Source organism: Centruroides vittatus, unplaced genomic scaffold, assembly GCF_030686945.1.
Source record: "Centruroides vittatus isolate TY-2023 unplaced genomic scaffold, ASM3068694v2 contig_595, whole genome shotgun sequence".
Lineage (NCBI taxonomy): Eukaryota > Metazoa > Arthropoda > Arachnida > Scorpiones > Buthidae > Centruroides > Centruroides vittatus.
In genome coordinates, this window is record NW_027122359.1 from 1,156,263 (window position 1) to 1,176,315 (window position 20,053).

General features: G+C 37.1%; 1 protein-coding gene and 1 long non-coding RNA gene across 2 annotated transcripts; one reads left to right on the forward strand and one right to left on the reverse strand.

Annotated features, from left to right (window-relative positions):
- The first annotated feature begins 2,809 nt into the window (after window positions 1-2,809).
- Window positions 2,810-4,099, forward strand: LOC136979194 (uncharacterized protein F54H12.2-like). Its single transcript, XM_067275127.1, has one exon. It carries the CDS (start codon window positions 2,810-2,812, stop codon window positions 4,097-4,099), a length of 1,290 nt encoding a protein of 429 aa, XP_067131228.1.
- Window positions 4,100-4,591: 492 nt separating this feature from the next.
- On the reverse strand, window positions 4,592-5,559 carry LOC136979170 (uncharacterized). Its single transcript, XR_010881352.1, has 4 exons — window positions 5,494-5,559; window positions 5,214-5,419; window positions 4,745-5,077; window positions 4,592-4,662 (listed from the first exon to the last, which is right to left on the reverse strand). It is a non-coding gene; the product is annotated as an uncharacterized lncRNA (long non-coding RNA).
- Between the last annotated feature and the right edge of the window lie 14,494 nt (window positions 5,560-20,053).

The following is a 20,053-nucleotide window of genomic DNA, read 5'->3' on the forward strand; positions in this document are numbered from 1 at the left end:
ACAAAATCATTACGGATGGAATACAAAGGGTGAATTAACAGTTAGTGGCAGCCCCGTGGGGGGCAGTAATATGGTGGATTTAATTTCGCACTTAATGAGAAATCGAAAAACGCCGTTATCTCCAGTGGGCTTTAACGTTTTTTGGGAAGCTGTAAGAAAAATAAATGTTCCCAGAGAATGGATAGGAAATAAAGGTTTGGCAACTCTACCCGAAATCGGCGAAAAACCAAGATATCAACCGACGCCAGTCGAAAGTCCCGAAGAAATTTTTTCTACAATTTCTCCAAGAGTATTTTACCAGTGGAAAAAGTCATCGAAAAAGAGGAAGAAGAGTCCCGAATGGAGAAACTATTGAAATCAATATACTATAACCCGAAATCTTCGGCATCGTTCGGAGGAGTGAGTAAACTAGTTAAAGCTTCTAATTTATCGAGATCTACTGTCAGAAAATGGTTATCTTCTCAATCTGTTTATTCTCTACATAAACCTGTAAGAGTTAAATATTCTCGAAGAAAAACTAAAGCTTTTCATCCTAATGATTTATGGCAGGCTGATTTAATTGTGTTAAAGCAATTTTCCCGATATAATAAAGGGATAAAATATTTATTAACAGTAATTGATGTATTTAGTAAATATTGTTACGTTGTGCCAATAAAGGATAAAAAACCTAAATCTGTTTCGGAGGCATTTCAGATTATTTTTAAACGAAATATTCCAAAAAATGTACAAACTGATAAAGGAACCGAATTTTATAATAGATTAGTAAAAAATTTGTTTAAAAAATATAAAATTAATCACTATTCAACTCATTCAGATACTAAAGCTTCTGTGGTTGAGAGATTAAATAAAACTTTACGAAATAAAATATATAGATTATTTACTTATCGTAATTCTTATCAATATATTGATAAATTAAACGATATTGTAAAAGGATATAATAATAGTTTTCATAGAAGTATCGGGATGGCTCCATCTGAAGTTGGTCCATTGCATTACGGTACAATTTTTGGCAGGCTATATGATATAAAAAGGAAAAGTAAATTTAAATTTAATATTGGTGATTTAGTTAGAATTTCGAAAATACGTAAAACATTTAGTCGCGGATATCTGCCAGGGTGGACAAAGGAAATATTTGTTATTCACGATCGATTTCTATCGCATCCTCCGACTTACGTATTAAAAGATACACATAACGAGATTTTAGAAGGAAGGTTCTATACCGAAGAATTACAAAAGGTAACAAAATGATGCAATCAGACTTTTTCGTAACGTTAATAAGTAATGCAAGTATGGACTTGTTTCCTGAGAATACACAGTCTCGTTTTATGGTGAAAATGAGCCCTCCTATTAATTTACATGGAAATTGGGGAGTTGGACTTACAGAAGTTATTATTCCAAGAAATTGGTTTAATATATCTAATCACAATAATGATTACGTTGTTACATTTGAAGAAACTGTAAAAGAAAAAGATGAGCTACTGCCAGATAAATCGTATATGATTCCATTAACTGCCATTACAGATGATAAGAAGAAATTGATTAATATAATAAATGAAAATATAATTAAAATAACGGGTTCTAAATTAGCTGAATTTATTTTTGACGAAAATAATCAAACTGTAAATATAAATATAAAAGATGCGCACGAGTTGCATGTTACTGTAGATCATTCGTCAAAATTACTTTATATGCTAAATTTACCCAACAAAGATATTGTATTAAGGGGTAGTTCAATTTATAATTTTCGATTATCAACACAGGATTACTCTGGACAATTTTTTACTTTTGTGGAAAAAAATAGAAAAAAACAAGTAATTAAGAAAACTTATAGAGATGAAAAAATATTTATTCCTATAGGGTTATATTCGTCTCCTGAAAAATTTCTGGGAATTTTTAAACATGTAAAATTAGCATTACTACCAAATAATAAGGTTATTTTAAAAGTTCCATTGAATATTTCTGTAAAATTTGGAAATGAATTAAAAGATTTTCTTGGGTTCACAACTGTAAAATTTCCACCCGGTGAATATATAAGTCGCTATCCTATTGAAATGTCTGCAGGAATTTCGGAAATTTTTATTTATTCGAATATTATTGCTTCTCATCATGTCGGAGATATAACTGCACCATTATTAAGAGTTATACCGGTTATGACTGAGAAAGAAGAACAGATAAATAGAGTTTACCCGACACCTTTGTATTTTCCGTTAAAGAAAAATTATATTGATATTATAGAAATCGAACTGAGATCTGTAGGTGGAAAAGAAATTGTTTTTTTTTGGAGGAAAAACAATATTAATTTTATCTTTTAAACAGTTATAAATATAACATAGTTTTATTTGTTTGCATTAGTTTGTCTTTGAGAGCAGCAAAATGAAGCTCGATCCAAAAGTTTGTATAAATTATTACTGCAATCAAGCAGGAGGTAGCGTATTGACTCCCGATTTAATATTCAGGCACCGTTTGGGAATGGGAGGAAGAGGTTATTTTTCAGGGCCCCAAATACAGCGTGGTTATGGATTTTTTGGAGATTTATTTCGTCAATCTATACCTATCCTTAGGAAAGTTGGAAAATATCTTGGACGAAAAGTATTAAATCTTGCCACGGGTGTTGGATCAGACGTAATTGCGGGAAAATCATTTAAAGAGTCAACAAAAGCGCATTTAAAAGATATCGGCAGCGAAATCAAAGATGATATAGTTAAAAAAGTACAAAGCGGATCGGGTATAAAAAGAAAACGATTGAGAAGATTAGTTCAGTCACAGAATAAAAGACGGAAAGTACAAGATATATTTACCGAATGAGAAAATGGACCCCCATTCGTGCCCCTGCACTAAAAGTGAGTTGGATTTATTTAGTACCGTTTCGACTCAACTCGCTATCGACAGTACATCGGAAGTTATAGTTCACCCAATTGCGACAATTTCTGACAGTCGTGCACCTATTGAATTTTATGTATCCGGTTCTGGTGAAAATTATATCGACTTACATTCAATTTATCTGCATGTTCAAGTAAAAATTGCCAAAAAGGATGGAACAGATGTGGGAGCTGATGAAAAAGTTGTACCTGTTAATTATTTTTTAAATAGTTTGTTTTCACAATGTACTGTTTTTCTAAACGACAAGCAAATTATTTCAAATGTTAATTATCCATATCGGGCGATTTTAGATGCCTTATTATTTTATTCAAAGGATGCTCAAAAAACATTTTTAACAAGTGCATTATTTTATAAAGATACTGCACAATATATGGATTCGATAGAAGAAAATAATGAGGGATTGACTAAAAGATTTAATGTTGCTAAACAAAGTAAACTAATAGATTTAGTAGGACGATTACATATTGATTTGTCGCATCAACCTAAATTGTTAATTAATAACGTAGATTTAAGAATTAAATTGGAAAGATCTAAGGATAATTTTGCTTTAATGGCATCTAATGATAACTATAAAATTATTATTAAAAATGCATCTTTAAAAATTAATAAAGTAGATGTTAGTTCATCTGTTCAAATAGGCATAGAAAAAGCATTGCAAACGGGTGTCATAAAAATGCCATTTCGAAGAGCAGATATAAAAGTTTTTACTTTAAGTAGCGGAATACAGTCTACTAATATCTCAAATGCAGTAATTGGGCAATTACCTTATAGAATGACTATCGGTTTAGTTTCTAATACCGCATTTAATGGAAATGTAAAATATAATCCTTTCAATTTTAAAAATTACAATTTAAATTATATATGTCTATTAAAAGACAACCAAATGATCCCATCAAAACCGTACACGCCCGATTATACAAATAGCATATACGCAAGAAATTTTATATCATTATTTGAAGATATAGGATGTATTAATCACCATAAATTTACAAATATATCCTACCGGGATTATAAAGATGGCTATACTTTATATTCTTTTGATCTTTCTCCCGATCGTTCGGCATCAGAATCGCATATTAGTGTAAGCGAACAAGGAAACATATCAATTGAATTAAAGTTTGCAACCGCTATATTAGAAACTGTAAACGTTATTTGTTTACTTGAATATAATAACACTCTTGAAATTGATCACTCAAGGACAGTATTTGTAGATTACTAATGAATACTATTTCGTTATGGAAATTGGCCTCCAGTGACCAAAAAATTAAAAGAACTTTTGGAGGAGTTTTTGCATCGGATGATTTACCCGTTTGCATCGGTAAATATAAATCATTTATAATTAATCTAGACGAAAAAAATAAGCCTGGAAGTCATTGGGTATCCGCATTTTTCGATGGAAAAACCTGTTTTTACTACGATAGTTATGGAATGAAACCAACTAAACCAAAAATTATTACATTTGTTAAACGAAATTCCAGAAATTGCTGTTGGAATAATATTGTTCATCAGAGTTTATATTCGATGAATTGTGGATTTTTCTGTCTGTATTTTCTATATAAAATGAATAGAAACCAATGTTTAAAAGAACTGAGTAAAACTGATAAATTTTATAATGATGAATTTGTAAAGAAATTTGCCGAACAACATCTATATTTGGCACGCCCACCGACTATAATGTATAATCAATGTTGTAATTCAATGAATAAAAATATTTAAAATATAAAAAATTGTTTTATTTTTCAAAAACATACAGTTATTTAAAATGCAGTTATTGCCAGAAACCTGTACAAAATAAATAAAAAATATATATATAATCATATTTACCAATTTTTATATAATAATAATAATAATAAAATGTACTTACCTTGCTCGATCATAAATGCTTTGTACGAAAAAACATCGCATAAGCTGCAATGTTGTGTAAACCGGGTGTGGAATGGGCAAATTTTCCCGTAAAATAACGCATTTGGTGGCATACATATATGCGGGTATATTTCATGATGATGAGGACATGGCCTCTCTATATTCCAGTTCTTCGGAGCATGGCAATAATGCGGATATATTTTAGTATGATAGGGACATGGAACTCGAATTTTTGAAGATTTGGGCACTCCCCGTTCTTCAAGATCAAAATACGGAATATTCACATTGTATATTTCTGAAGTTAAGTTCAAATAATTTTTTTCAATTTCTCCTCCTTTATAGTAAAAAAATTTATATTTTAAAAATAAATTATATAAAATTTTGCACACATTATCACTTTTTTCCCAATTTCCGAAATATTGTTTTTCATATGCTAAATATAAACCATGTAAATAATTGCCAAATCTTACATTTTTTTTATTAGCAAAACTTAAATCTTTAAAAGTAATTATTTCATTATAAAATTCAATTTTTTGATATTCATTCGAGTTTTGTGCCACAAAACCAAGTTGTCTGCATAACGTATTAAACGGTAGGTCCATGCCATCTATTGTGAAAGCTTCAAAGTCTATAATTACTCCGACATTATCCCTCCATACATTGCAAGGGTTGAAATCTATTTTATATTAATATGAATTAAATAAATAAATATAATATACATTATTTTTAAATATTATATTTATTACTCACATCTTGAATATGAAGTATTCCAATCTAATGCACCCGAATCCAAAGTACCGAAATCTAAAATATTTTCTCTATTTATTATATTATTAATTAAATATAGATATATAAGAAAAATATACTTATATAAGAAAAATATACTTACAATTCATTTTTTAAGTCAGATTTCTTATGATGTTTCCGGATGCGTGAATGAACATTATATAGGTAATTTCAGGGGGGGGGAGTTCTTCTTTCAATCTAGATGCCTGTATATAAATTACTTTGTCATTTATCAACAATTTTTTTTTACCCCCTAACTTGTATTCCCTGTTTGTGAAAGAGTTCACTTCGATTAATTAAATCTATTATACTCTATATTTATTTAAAATCATAAAAATTAAAATCTAAATTATAAACTATATTATTTTAAACTACATACAGGAGCATCCATATCAGTCTTGTCATAACTATCTCCTGTATGGCTGTTAAATAAAATATAAACGTTTATTGGATTTTTTTTATTGAAAATTGCACTTGTAAATATTTATTATTTTATATAAATAAAATTTTTCATTACTCTACACAAATGTGGGCAACTATAAACAGAAATATGAAAGAAATTAATGATTTATTTGATCATAAGCAACCGTCTCGCATTTTTGAGTAAATAGATAAAATTTCATAAAACATTAAATTCTAGTTACAAATATAAGTTACATATATTACGGTCAAAGCCCATACATGGGTAAAGCTAAGCTAGAATTAATCGGTAATACGTACTAGCTTTATTTAAGTCTTTTGGTGAAAGCAAATAGGTATAACATCCTATCAATTTTTGAAATTTATCCAAGTCTCAAGCAGATAAATTTGACATTATCCAAAAATGCATGGATGTAGAACAAACTTGAAATTCGAACTTTACTCATGCTGTTTTGAGTAAAGCGAAATAAAATTTAGGGTTTCACTTTAATCGGATAATCTGCCATCCTTCCAAGGCAAGACGGGTGGATAAAGGAATTTGTTTCTTTATAATAAATCAACTAAAATATATTATTTTACTATTATATAAAAATGAGAACGAACGAAAATAAATGTCAGTTATTTCACCAAAATGGCATCAGATTTAGCTAAAAACTGTAGATTTAACCTTAAAGTAATAAAAAGTACGTAGGTCTTATATTGGGTATGTTAAGAGTTGATCATAGTAATAAATATAGCTGGTATCACGAGTGTCTCAATATGTGATACAATCCCAGATGAAGGTATGCCGATCCGCTGAATAGTGTCCTAAAATTTGCACCAATCAGATGCCTTGGTATTGAGAGCATTCTTATTGTTCAAAACTTCTGCATCCTGCAAATTACTGCAGCTAGGCTATAGGTTATAGCTTAAGGAGGTCATATTAACACTCAGCTGCAGTGTTCAGGCGAACACTGCAGCATGAGTGTTAATATGACCTCCTTAGAAGACAATAATAATATAATAATAATAATAATTGGAAAAGGGGGGCTCCAGGTTTCACTCAGAGGTACGACCTGGAGGTAAGAAAGGTGGTGAAAGAAGGATGGGAGAGTGGTGAAGAGAAGTGGATGAAGATAAGGTCAGGGTACAGGTGAGAGCTCAGGGCGCCTGCATCGCATTTATCAAAATAACAAAAATACAAAATATATCATGAATACAAAAGGAGTATAAGGATAAAAACAGAATAAAATATAAAACTATGAACAAGATGGCGCGACAAGCATAAACAAGATACACAGCGAGCACAATATACATAGGAGGAACCGACAGTAATTAGGATTACAATAGTAAAGGACGGCAAGATTTGCCAAACGCGAAAACACATGGGAGGTAGTACAAACATAAGGGTTAAATTATGTTACAGCAGTAAGATACAGAAGAATACCTCTTAAGAGCATGAAAACAACAGGAGGTACTTGACACAGCATGAGTGTAAACACAACCAAGGGTTATGCAAAGAGGCATGGGGAACACATACAGCACGAGGCAGACACACTACCAAAAAAAAAAAACAGATCATTCATGCAGTGTCACGCCTACCATCGGTGTTGGGCAGATGCCTCGATGGGTTTAGTGCTTCTGTTGCCAACAAGAAGTCGCTAAGATTATGGTAGATGTCTTTGTTTTCAATGAGAACCTTGAGAGGGCAAGGCCAGTTGTAACCAGCATGGAGAACACTTCCAAGGAGATTGTTTCTTTTGCTGTCAAATAGGCAACAGTCAAAAAGAAGATGTTTACTGTCTTGGACAGATGAATTGTCACAAGTGCACACATCATCATCACGAATGCGGAAGCGTTTCAGATATGCATGAAAATTGCCATGGCCAGTGAGGAGCTGGGTCATGGCAAAGGATGGTGAAAAGTGTTTCCATTCCAGACGGCGAGTGATGCTGGGAATAAAATCAAAAGTCAGTCTACCAGTATTGCTGCTATTCCATTCCTCTTGCCACTGTTGAATGGCAATTTGATAGTTCCAGTACTTGATCTTGGAGAAAGGAATTTTATTGTAGCAGGAGGGGAGTGAGGAGATGGCTGCAGATTTTGCAAGGTGGTCAGCGGCTTCGTTACCAATGACACCTGAGTGCCCACGCACCCACTTAAAATGTATGTTATGTCCATGAGTATTGTGCGTGAGGTAACGATGAATACGAAGAACATTATCTCCCCTTTTTCCTAGGCCAGTAATGGAGCAAATTGCAGTCATGCAGTCCGAATAGATTGTGATGGATTTAGAATGTGGGAACCAGTCGGCAAAAACATGATCCATTGCCTTAGTGATGGCAAGGATCTCTGCTTGAGGAACAGAACAATGTGGGCCAAGTTTGAAGGCAGAGCGGTGAGTCTTCCCTGTCTGGTGGTCGTAGAGAACAAAAGCAGCACCCACCTTGTCATTGTTTTTAGATCCATCAGTGAAAATGGATATATCGTTGGTATCATTATGGTCAGATAATTCGTTGATGGTTGAAGGATAATCCTGGAGAATGTTTGAGGCAGTGCTCTTTAGTTCTGTTCCATAGAAGAAAATGTCTTCCTTGAGGTTATTAGGTAGTTCTGAGAGGATGTCACTGTTACCAATATTGTTGATAGGGCAATCATCAAGAAAGAGGTTATTGGCCTTCCAGTTTCTCAACATCATTCTGGCCTTAATGTGAATAGGGATCAGGCCAGCAATAACCAATAGAGCAGAGGTCGGAGCTGTCCGATACGCTCTGCATATTCTAAGAGCAGCAACTCTCTGGGCCTTCAGAAGTTTTCTTTGGATATACATCTTTGACGTGGCATCAGCCCAGACAGGGGCTGCATATAATAGAATTGGCTCGATGGCCCCAAGGTAGATATGTTTGGCCGCTTTAAAGCCGATGCCCCAGGTATTTTTAGCAATGCTGGTGAGGGCGTTTGATGCTTTTGTGGCCCTAGCAACCATCATATCAATGTGGCTGGTCCACTGCAGCCGTTGCTCTAGTCTGACTCCAAGGTAGGTGAATTCTCTGACCCGAGAGATACGGATACCATCAATTTCTATACGTGGACTCCTCTGAAGCGGGGTGGCTTTTGAGAAAATTATGTAGGAGCATTTCGAATAGTTAATAGGTAATTTAACTTTGGCACTCCAGTTCGAGATCTTGGTGAGGAGGCTATTACAGAGAATAGGTAGATTATCACTGTTTTTGTCCGATACGAGGATGACCGTATCATCTGCGTAACCTTGTAAAAGGTGGTTGTTGTTATTATTGGTGCTGTTGATACTAGTGAGCAAATCATTATGTACAATGGTCCAGAGGCCAGGCCCCGCTATAGAGCCCTGCGGGCAACCCATGGTAACGTGGTGGGTGTAGTTGACGTTATTAATATAAAGGCCAGCTTTTCTATCACTGATAAAGCTTTTTATGAGACCATATAAGTTCCTTGGGCAGCGATGGATTTGGAGTTGATACAGAATAGCAGGCCACCACAGGTTATCAAAAGCCCCACGAAAGTCAATTGAGGCAAGGAGTGTGTGTTTACCCTCCGCTTTGGCTTGTTTAATATAATCGATGATTTTTGTTAGAGCAGTTGATGTAGACCTTCCGGGCGTAAAGCCATGCTGGTGTGGGCTAAGGAGATCGTTCTTCCTAAGGAAGGAAAGGATTCTAGTAATAACAAGTCTGTCGAGAACCTTGCCAATAACCGGAAGCAGGCAGATAGGCCTATAATCCTTCGCATATTTCGGTGTCTCGTTAGAGCGTTTCCTAATAAACTTGACCGATGCAACTTTCCAGTCTTTTGGGAAGTATCCCAAAGAGAGGCAACGGTTGAACAAAGTAATAAATGTTGTTGGAATAGTTATGAATGCCTCTTTAATCATCTTGCCTGTGATTTGATCTAGGCCAGGGGCCTTCCTGTTGTTGATCAGTTTTATTGCATGATTGACATCATTATACGTGAAGGGGCGATCATCGTCTTGGTTAGTGGGTTGAGCGGTCCTGTTACGTAATTCACTCTGGGCTTCTGTATCACTGCCAGGGTCGTCAAAAGGAAAGTGATAGTTAAAGAGTTCATTGAGAGTATTATTCAGGTTGGTTGTGTATGAATCATCGCTAGACTTCACAGGTGCAGGAATGTCTACCTTTTCTCTCTTTTTGAAAGCAACGTAGTATGGTTCGCACCAAGGATCATTGAACCTACTACAGAAACTCCTCCATGCTTGGTGCCTTTTCTTGTTAATAAGTGTCTTATAATCATTGAAGCTGGCAATATACTCAGCCTTTTGGGTGATCCTGACCTGCTCATCATTTTGGCGCTGGTAACGTTTGCGAAGCCAGCGGACTTTCTTGCGGTGATTTGACAAATCATTGTCCCACCAAGGGGCTCTTGTCTTTGATCTCATTTTTCTCTTGCTCACCCGTTGATAGCTGTGTAGTAAGAGGTTTGTAAGGTTCTTGATGCAGGTGTCAATTTCAGTTTCATCCATATTAATAATCGGGGTGTTGAAATACCAGTTGTCCCGGATAATTTGTCGGAAAGTTGGCCAGTGGGTATGGTGGTAAAAGGTGGTGTTATGAGAATTTTCTTCTTCAATTTGAATTTCAGTCTTAATATATCGATGGTCACTGGCGCTCGGCTCAGTCATTGTTGAGCAAGAAGTTATCCTAGGTGCCATGTGGACGTTGGCCAGTGAGACATCAATCCAGCTCTCACCTCTAGAAGAGTGGTAAGTAGCAAGGGGGCTGGTATTGCATGAAGTAAGAAATAAAGCTGCTATGAATTCTTGCATTCTATAGCCCCTAACATCCTCTATGGGACTGTGCCATAAGAAGGATTTTGCATTTGTGTCACCACAAATAAGCCATGGCCTGTCAGCAATGATCTGACTGATCTGGTCCAGGTCAGAAATCATTGGTTCAATGTCTTCAAAGGGCGAGCAATAAACAGATGAGATGAAGATGTTTTCACAGTTAATATTGATGGAACAGGTCGTGACATAATAGGTGGACAAGTGCGGCATGTATTGCACTGTGAGGTGGGTGTTCCTGACATGGATGGCAGTCTTGGTGTTAGTTTTTGAGCCCCTGGGAGGAAAAGTCTTCCAGCCACTATAGTTTGTAAGCTCTCCTTTGAAGAGATAGGGTTCTTGGGCAACAATAATATCAGAGTCCCAGTCCTCAGCTGTCTTGATGATTAAGGACGAAGGGGCCTTACCCCTTTGAAGGTTGATCTGTAAGATGGATAAGGTTTTCTTTTTACAGTTATTACTGGTACTAGTAATAGCCATAGTCGGAGTAGGAGAGGTGTTGATCGAGTCTTGTACATGAGGTATCCTTGTGTTTATCGTTATATGATCATAGTCCATAATTGGTCTGTCGTATTGTTTGAGTCTTCATTCTTAATGTAACAGGGCACTGAGGGCTGAAAGCATTGTGGTCTGTGGCATATCGGTCAAAAGAAGGTATGTGTTTGTTGGCAGTTTTACAATTGGTGCAGCAGGGGGTATGTTCAAGCCTTTGGCATTCTCCAAACCTATGCCCTTTTGCACAGTGACTACATTTCTGCCTGTTTGGGCAATTAGTAGAGATGTGGTTGTACCCACAACACTGGTAACACCTCACCAGTGGGATGTAATCATTAACAAAAATGTTGGCCCATTGCACAGCGATATGTTTAGTACGGATCAGTATATCCCTAAGTTTCGGTGTTGTAGAGAGGACAATGTGTCGGCAATTTTCTCTATTGTTGTTCCTATATAATATTGTGCTTACTCTGGTATTTTCCACAAATTCTTCCTTAGTGATATTCTGAAAAACTTGGTTTTGGTCATAAATGATTGGAATGATTTCTGCTTCATCTACTGAGATGGGCACATTGTTTAAGATGATTCTTGGCCTTCTTCCTTCAGAGATTCTGCTTATAACTTTGCTTGATATTTCTGGAAGGTTTTCAATAGCATTGGCAAGGATTTCCGCCTCTCTGTGGCTGTCTGTTCTAAAACAAATTCCGTTTCCATTTACTTTCCTAACAGATTTGACTTTTATTTTGAGCTCTTGCGGTTTTACTTTTTGCTTAATTTCATTCTCAATATGTTGCATATTAGTGCTACTGCCCTGGTCTTCGGTATTGGGATATAAGATCAAGGCATAACTTCCTCCAGTGCCCTCATTATTTACTTTGTTTCTGAGAGATTTATTGATGGTCTTAGTGGTCAAACTGGGCTGAGTGTTCAGTTTCGTGACTTCAGCGTAAGTAGTTGCAGGAGCAGATGTAGTAGGTGGTGAAGAACATTGGGGTCGGCTTGATCTGACTTTTTTCAGAATACCGTGGAACTGTCCAAGACATGAAAATAAGCGTGTGATCCTGTCTCTGACTTCCTTACGCTCATCAGTTTTCAGATTTGTACATTTTTCTGGGAGAAGATCCATAATTCTCATATAGTGTTGATTGGCTTCATTAAGTATTGTGTTTTCGAGGGAATTCACCAACACATGGAAATCAGATACACTATTAGCGGTAGGTATCTCATTGTGGTCTTCAAAGGGTGACGTTGAGGAGGAAGACTTCTTACTCGCCATGCTGCCAGATGATGAATGGAGGCTGAAGAACTCAGTTGAAATAAGTCCGTTGAGATAGAGCTTAGTCTCAAGTGCTTGTGGAAGTGTTGCAGGTTGAATACAAAACTAGTTGTGTAGTGTATGAACCAACCAGTGAAGAGTGGAGAGTATAGTTTAAGAGTAAAGTGGGCCAAACGACCAGATAACTCTGTTCCAGCAGACTTTGTCTAACAGGAACAGAGGAGAAAGATAAAACTGGTTGGCTTTATGAAAAAAAACAGCAGCACTCACCAGAGTTGGGTTGACCGATGAAGATCTTGTTAAGTAAAACTTAGGAACACGGTGGCCCAAGGTAGATAACACTAAAGTACAAAGGTTCGATGGAGGGGGGGCAGGAAACAGCCACAAATGTTAGTTTGTCAAGAAGGAATGATCCTATAAAAAAGTTAACCAGAATACCTGTTGGGGTATCCGAAGGGAGAATGCTGACCAAAGATGAACATAGTAATCCATGATGAAGCCGAGACAACAGCAAAGAAGTAGGAGAACACCAGCGATGCCAAAGTCAGGAGCTAAAAAGGGTCCTGGCTGGAGCTAACTTGCCAAGCAAAGCTTGGCTTGGCCTTGGTAATACAGGCTGGGAAGACCTGGCTAGTGTTGGCTGGGCCAGACAGAATGCCTGTCTGATCTGCTAGGAGGGCAACAAGTGTTGGCACAGACACCTGCCAACACAGACAATCCAGGCAGATGGGGAAGGCTGGTCTGCACGATTGTGGGTCTCCCCAAGTAAACAAAAAGCAGATGATGGTGTCTCACTTCCTATGCAAACAAACACTTGTAGACATAAAACATTGCACCAAACACGTAATCCTAGGATGGCATGGCAGGAACCAAAACAAACATGAAGGCACGTATCCAAAATGGCGCAGGAACAAGCTCCACTGACACAAGACGAGGAGGCCAAGATGGGAACCTCCTAAAACACAGGGCTAACCTAAATAAACAAAGCTAAAAAGTTAGGCTTAGGATTGCTAAGCCTAACACCCTCACTAAGCCTAACTTAGCCCTAACCTCCAATACATAAGTACAGGAGAGGACCAACTAACCCTAAAACTAGGCCTAGCACTAAAAGACTTAGAAAATCTAGCTAAGGAGCACAGAAACACAGGTCTTACCTCCACGAAAACTAGGAGCAGACTCCTTGTGTTGCCATAGCACTAGAACATGTTTCCATATTTCTGCTTTTCGAAATATACTGAATGAACGCAATGACCTCAAACCTGTGCATGTGCATAGATGTAATTGTGAAAACCGAGGGGGGAAGAGCAGCAAGCTTCCTTCTCCCTCTTACTGGCGCGGACCTACTGGGTCTGTCACAGCGTCACTGGATGGCGATTATACGAGTGGAGGGGCTAGTGAAATCGTGACAAGACGTCGGTTGTACTCAAGGATGACAGAAGGATTAACAGAAACAAACATTTATTAAAGTAAAATAGAAATCGATACAAAAACACGAAACTAACATAAATTTATCCCGTTCCGTTATAAACGCGACAATTTATTAAGGCTGTAAAGCCGGTTCGTACCGTTCTCGGTTAGGAGATCTTGTTCACACATAAGTCGGCATTCGTTCCGGTCTATACAAGGTGACATAAATTCGGAAGAAGACCGTTATGTAGCAATTAGAGAGAGAGAGATGGAGAGGTTTAAATGAATACCTGATAAAACAGGGCAATGGAGTCCGTAAGATCCCTTGGAATCAGCTGTAATAAAGATTGGTTTGGTCTTAGACTCCTCCTGATCATGATCGCCTAAAGGCTTGGATCGGACCCCTTTTTATATCTCATTTTGCGGAAGCTGACTAATACATCAAGGATGCAAAATGTTATAAGTTCGATTTGTGACTAATAATTGTTTATACAAACAGTCACAAATCGAAGGATTTGTAAAATGTTATAACCTGTTATAAATTTCCCCGTGCGGTGACTATCCTCCTCAGTTGTTACGTTACTCATGATGTTGATGAATTTCCATTTCCAAACAATGCTTTTAATTTTCAAATTTATAGGCGTGATGTTTGCCAACACCAGCAGTACATCAGTAGGCGCTGTGTGGTACTGATGCACTGCTGGTGTTGGCTATACCCTGATGGCCATTCCCCCTTTGGATAGCCATCAGGTTATGTCGTTCTTACCGCACAGCTCCCATTGATACTATTGGAGTATTGCAAGTGGGTGAGAAAGAAAGGAAGTGGGGTTTTTCCACCTTGTCATCTTACTGATTGACCTTTTGGTTGCTCTTTACTCGGGTAGAATATTCAAATTGGATTAGAATGTTACTTTAAATATTCGATTAACGTTGATCGAAACAAAAGTAAAAATGAAAAAGGGGTCAAAAATCTCACAGAACACTCTGAAACGTTGAGAAATGCAAAATAATTCGAGAGTAATTTCTGAATGTATGGGATTTTGTTCACCCTCTTTGGTGTTAATAACTCCTGTGCTTTTTGTCGAGAAATTTCTGAAATTTTACAGGGTGGTTTGTGTGTTACAGGAATTTATACTGTTCAATTTTGATAGTTAAAAGTCAGCGAAACGGGGAGATAAAGGGGAGTCCTGTATCATATCTCGAGTAAAGTCGAACTTAATGACAATTATATTCATTATGTGTATTTATAATTTTTTTTAAACTCACTTATCCCTGCCCTAAAGATTAAGCTTTTTGTCATTTTATAATAGTTAAAAATATAAACAGTTTTTTAAAATAAAATATCATAACAGATCGCGCCACACAAGCAGTTTTAAATGTTGCAAAGAAAGTTAAGCAACTTGTTGCCGAATTTTTTAAATCGTTTTTTCATAATGCAAACTGTTTCATCACTAAATAAATAGTATTTTGCGTTGAAACACTACTTATTTTGTTAAAACGTTTCTGCACTGATAAGTACTGTTTAACTTCTAAGAATCTAGTTTTGCTTTCTTAATGGCCTCCTTTACCCTCTTTAATAAGAGAGGTACTGCATTCGTATTTCTCTCTCCTTTGATCATCACATTTCTGAAATACTCTGTGCAGTGTACTGTTGTTCTGGCACATAAGAGATAATTCCGAATTCTACCATGGAGTTACCCATTTTTTTGTTCTTCCTCCTGGGAATGGATTACACGCATGCAGAAGCGATTTGAAGAATAGTTGACTCAATATAAGCCTTAGCCTCAATATGTGATACAATCCTAGATGAAGGTATGCCGATCCGCTGAATAGTGTCCTAAAATTTGCACCAATCAGCTGCCTTGGTATTGAGAGCATTCTTATTGTTCAAAACTTCTGCATCCTGCAAATTACTGCAGCTTAGGCTATAGGTTATACACTCGTGGTCAGAGAGGCAGTCATAAATGCCTACCTGCCAATCCTATATAACAGAGCAGAGGCCTTTGGAACAGATGGTCAGATCAATCCAGGAATTACCATTAGATGACAAAAAAGTTGGTGGAGAGTCTGGGTCATTAGCCACCAGAAGGCCATGTGCAGCAATAAAGTTCTCCATGCCCTCATTTCTGCCGTCTCTATACTCACCCTCAAGTAGGCGAATGCGCCATTAAAATCACCCGAAATTAAAAAGCTACAGTTACTGAAATGAGTCACAGCTGACTCCAAGTACTGGATGGTTTCCTAGATATCTGAACTACTTGAACAATAGACGTTGAAGATGATAATGTGAAAATCAGGAAGGCAGAACTCGATACAAATTCGGGTAGATGAACAAAACTTTGGGAGAAAGATAATCGCCAATGGTAGGGTTAGTAACAATTACTGTGGCCCACGGTTGTTCATCCTGGCTCTGAATGATAATATTTTTGTTGCTAAAGCAAGTTACCCTATTCTTGCGACAATAGGGCTCCTGCACTAAACCGATATCATAATTGTTAATCTCCTGTCAGAGCTGAGAGCTGGCAGAGTACGCTCGTTCCAGATTAATCTGTTCAATGCATAGTTGAGAGTTCCTACAGCAAATGTCAGAATTTCTATTAGATGTCTATTCTGGCAAGAAGCTGTGTTCTTGTTCGAATAAAGGCAGGACGGACTTTATCGAGCGAATTATCATCTACTTTCTTATTATTCTCTCTAATGCAGTTTATACATTTTGGAGTTTCTGTTTATTTATCGCAATCTTTGAAGGCATGATTGCCTCCACACGAACTGCATGTACAATCTTCTGCATCGCAATTCTTGGCAAAATGCCCAAATTTTAGGCATTTGAAACATTGATTCGATGGGAGGAAGTCTACGACACTACACTTAGGCCACTGCAAGTTCACCTTCTCTTTTAGAAGGAAACATCTGAGGTCTGGTGAGACCTCTGCAACCCAGAAACAAGAGTGGTACTATACTATCCAATTGAGAAACGCACCCTAATCTTCTCCAGATATGCATCTTTGAAATATAACATGGCAACCCAGCAGTTCTGCTCATAAATGGCATCTAAGAGATGGTTTCTCTCAATAGATTTAGGTACCAGGATTTTCATGATCAGTGGGCGTCTCTTTTTTGGGATAACCGAACATAAACCGAAAACTTCAAAAACAGCGTTACATAAAATTCCCACATCTGCTCTACATCCCAAATCAACAGCAATCCCTTCTTTTTGAATACGGCGTATTTTCTGAACATTTATTTTTAAGCTATGCGGATTGATTCCAGAAGTTAGGACCTTTCTGGTAAACTCGGAGTCGTTAGACTCAGGGTTACTGTAAACCAGTACAGTGTGACAAGACTTGAAGGACACCAAAACCGAATCCAAGGGTAGAGCAGAATGCTTAACAGCGTCACTGTAAAGCCCGGGTATCCTGGACACCACCGGTACTGAAGCTGGCACAACCTGCTGCAATCCACTAACGGCTTCCAAGACCTCAGAGCGAACTGCCTCAGTTCTCTCTGCATGTGCAGCAAATGGGCCAGTGAGATCACTCTCGGTGATAAGCAAATCCAACCGAGTATCAATGGAATCGGGAACAGAACAAATTGACACTGTGGAACTTGCTGGATCAATCAATCGCTGGAACTAGACAGTTTAAACCGCCTGTGCCCAACTTCCTATTTGCATTTTTCAGTGGATGCTTGCCCTCTGGTTTTTATTTTAAAAAAATTATTCTAGCTGGGTTGTTTGATTCATTCTTGTGTACTGTATTGTCAACAGTAAAGATGAATAGCAATAGTAAAAGCAAAGCTTTCTGTTGCGTTCAGAATGGCAATTTCAAAGCCTTGCAAAAACCTAATATAAATTTTCGTCTATTCCCACACTAATTACAGACGATTATTTGGAAATCTGTCGGTTATATTTATGAGCTTTTCTGAATTCTGAAGGAGTGGATTAGACTGTTAAGAATTGGCAGTTTCCCAATTGTCCAGCTGTACATGAACAAGTTATGCTGTGAATTTTAAAAGATATTTTCTTAGACGGCCGGATGGCCGAGCGGTAAAGGTGGCAGCCCACCGCTCTGGGGGACCCGGGATCGAATCCGAACGGGTCGAATAATCCCCAGGAATTTTTCGGGGGGTGGTCCGTTCGGATATGTCGGGCCCCGTCCCTTACCACCCGGTCGCCCCATTGTGGACCTGGCCGAACCTATAATGGGCCTACTAAAAGAGGCCCTCTTAGTGCCCACAGGGCGGAAAGAGTTTAAAAAAAAAAAAAAAAAAAAAAAAAAGATATTTTCTTAAAGTTTAAAATGCCGGTAATGTTTTGTGGGACACAGGGTCGGATTTAAGCATTTTGAAGCCCTAAGCTGAACTCTTTCAGCCGTTGCAGAAACAACATTTAAACGCCGACAGCAGTACAGAGATCGTGTAAACCGCGATTCAGAAAAATTTCATTGCAGAGTTTCTTGCTTGCTACAGTTTAAACAGCGGTTAGAAACTAGTTATTTGACCGATTTTCTAGACTCACTTGATAGCAGGTTTAGACACCATTTTATTTGAGTAGAAATAGCCATTTGTTGGTGAAAAGTTTATGTTACAATGGATATTGTTCATTTAATATATCTTGTAAACGAGAAATTATTTATCTTGTCAATTATGAAGAGAAAAAGGGTAATAAGAGATAGGAATGATCCTTTAGAAATCTATTCAGAGAACGAATTTCGAATTTGGTATAGATTTTCTAAATCTGGTTTTGTTCGTATTTTAAATCGTATTGACGACGAAATTAAGCATCTAGATAGATGAAAATTGTCATTAACTACTGAGCAACAATTGTTAACGATATTTTGATTTTATGCCACCGGACGCTTCCAGATGGTAGCCTGTGATCTTATCGGAGTTCAGAGTTCACGTCTTTACTGTATGTAGAAATCTATCAAACTACCATTAAATATATTTTAAAAATTTTTTGTATAGTGATAGAGACGTTTATATTAAGAATGACGTCTTGTTTAACGAATAAGAATAAGGTCTTCCTGCAAGCAGACCAACAAGGAAACGACGAAAAAAGTTCATTCTGTATCATCTCCCATGATGTTCTTTCATCTCCAGAATACGATTGTTGTAACCTTTCTCCTCAACTGCAGAGTAATTTTTTATAATTTCTGCGAGGACACTTTTTCTTCGGAAAAATTCCGGCATGCTTTGAGCAAAGTTGTTCGTCGCGATTTTTCTGACGTCATAAACGAATGACCTGATTGGTTAAACGACTCACGAGAGAGGGAATTAACAGCGAAAAAAGTAATAGCCAACGTTTTTCCGAGGTTCATTTAGATAGCGTTCAGAATCAGATGACCATCATCTTTGCAACGCATTTTAAACCGCGGTTCAGCCAGCCAAAGCCTGGACGCCGTTCGGCTGTTAAACGTTGTTTAACGTAAACTATATCTCTGCAACCGGCTGTGTAAGTCCCCTTACCAACTCTATACAATTTTGGAAGTCATTCATAAAAAGAAAAGAATTAAATCAAACTATCTCTCTAGTTCAATGCAGTTATTGGAAGAAAAAGATGTGAAGTTTCACTAGTCTTCTGTTTTATAACTGAATTTAATTAAATTTTTATACCAATTCCATTGAAAATCTTTTTTAAAATTGGTTTTATCAATTTTTAAAGACCTTATGATAATTCTTACAAAAAAAAATTATGAACTACTACATACAATAAAAGAAAAGTATATTTTGTCGATTTGTACAAAAATGTTTATTACAAAATTTGACTTCAATTTTTTTTTTTTTTGTTGTTGTGGAAATGTTTGAGACCCCTTGAAACTCAAAACCCTAAGCCACAATTTACATAGCTTTTACTTGTAAACCTAGCCTTGATAGGACAATGTTTTTTAACACGACGGACACAAATGTGGGTACAGCCAGGAGGTCGGAGGAAGTCGTACCTCCCTTTCCGGCAACAGGTTGTTGACCTGCCCACTTGTCAGAGGATGACTAGGTTATGGTTTAGACGCCCGTCGGACCGGGACATCCTTCTTTTGTTACGCGAGTGTAGGGAGGTCAGAGGAGCCAAGGATAAGGCATAAGCGATAGACAAGTAATGACACCATTTAACAATG

Coding starts and splice junctions, on each gene's coding strand:
- LOC136979194 (XM_067275127.1), top strand. CDS start 2,810: ATGGACCCCCATTCGTGCCCCTGCACTAAAAGTGAGTTGGATTTATTT.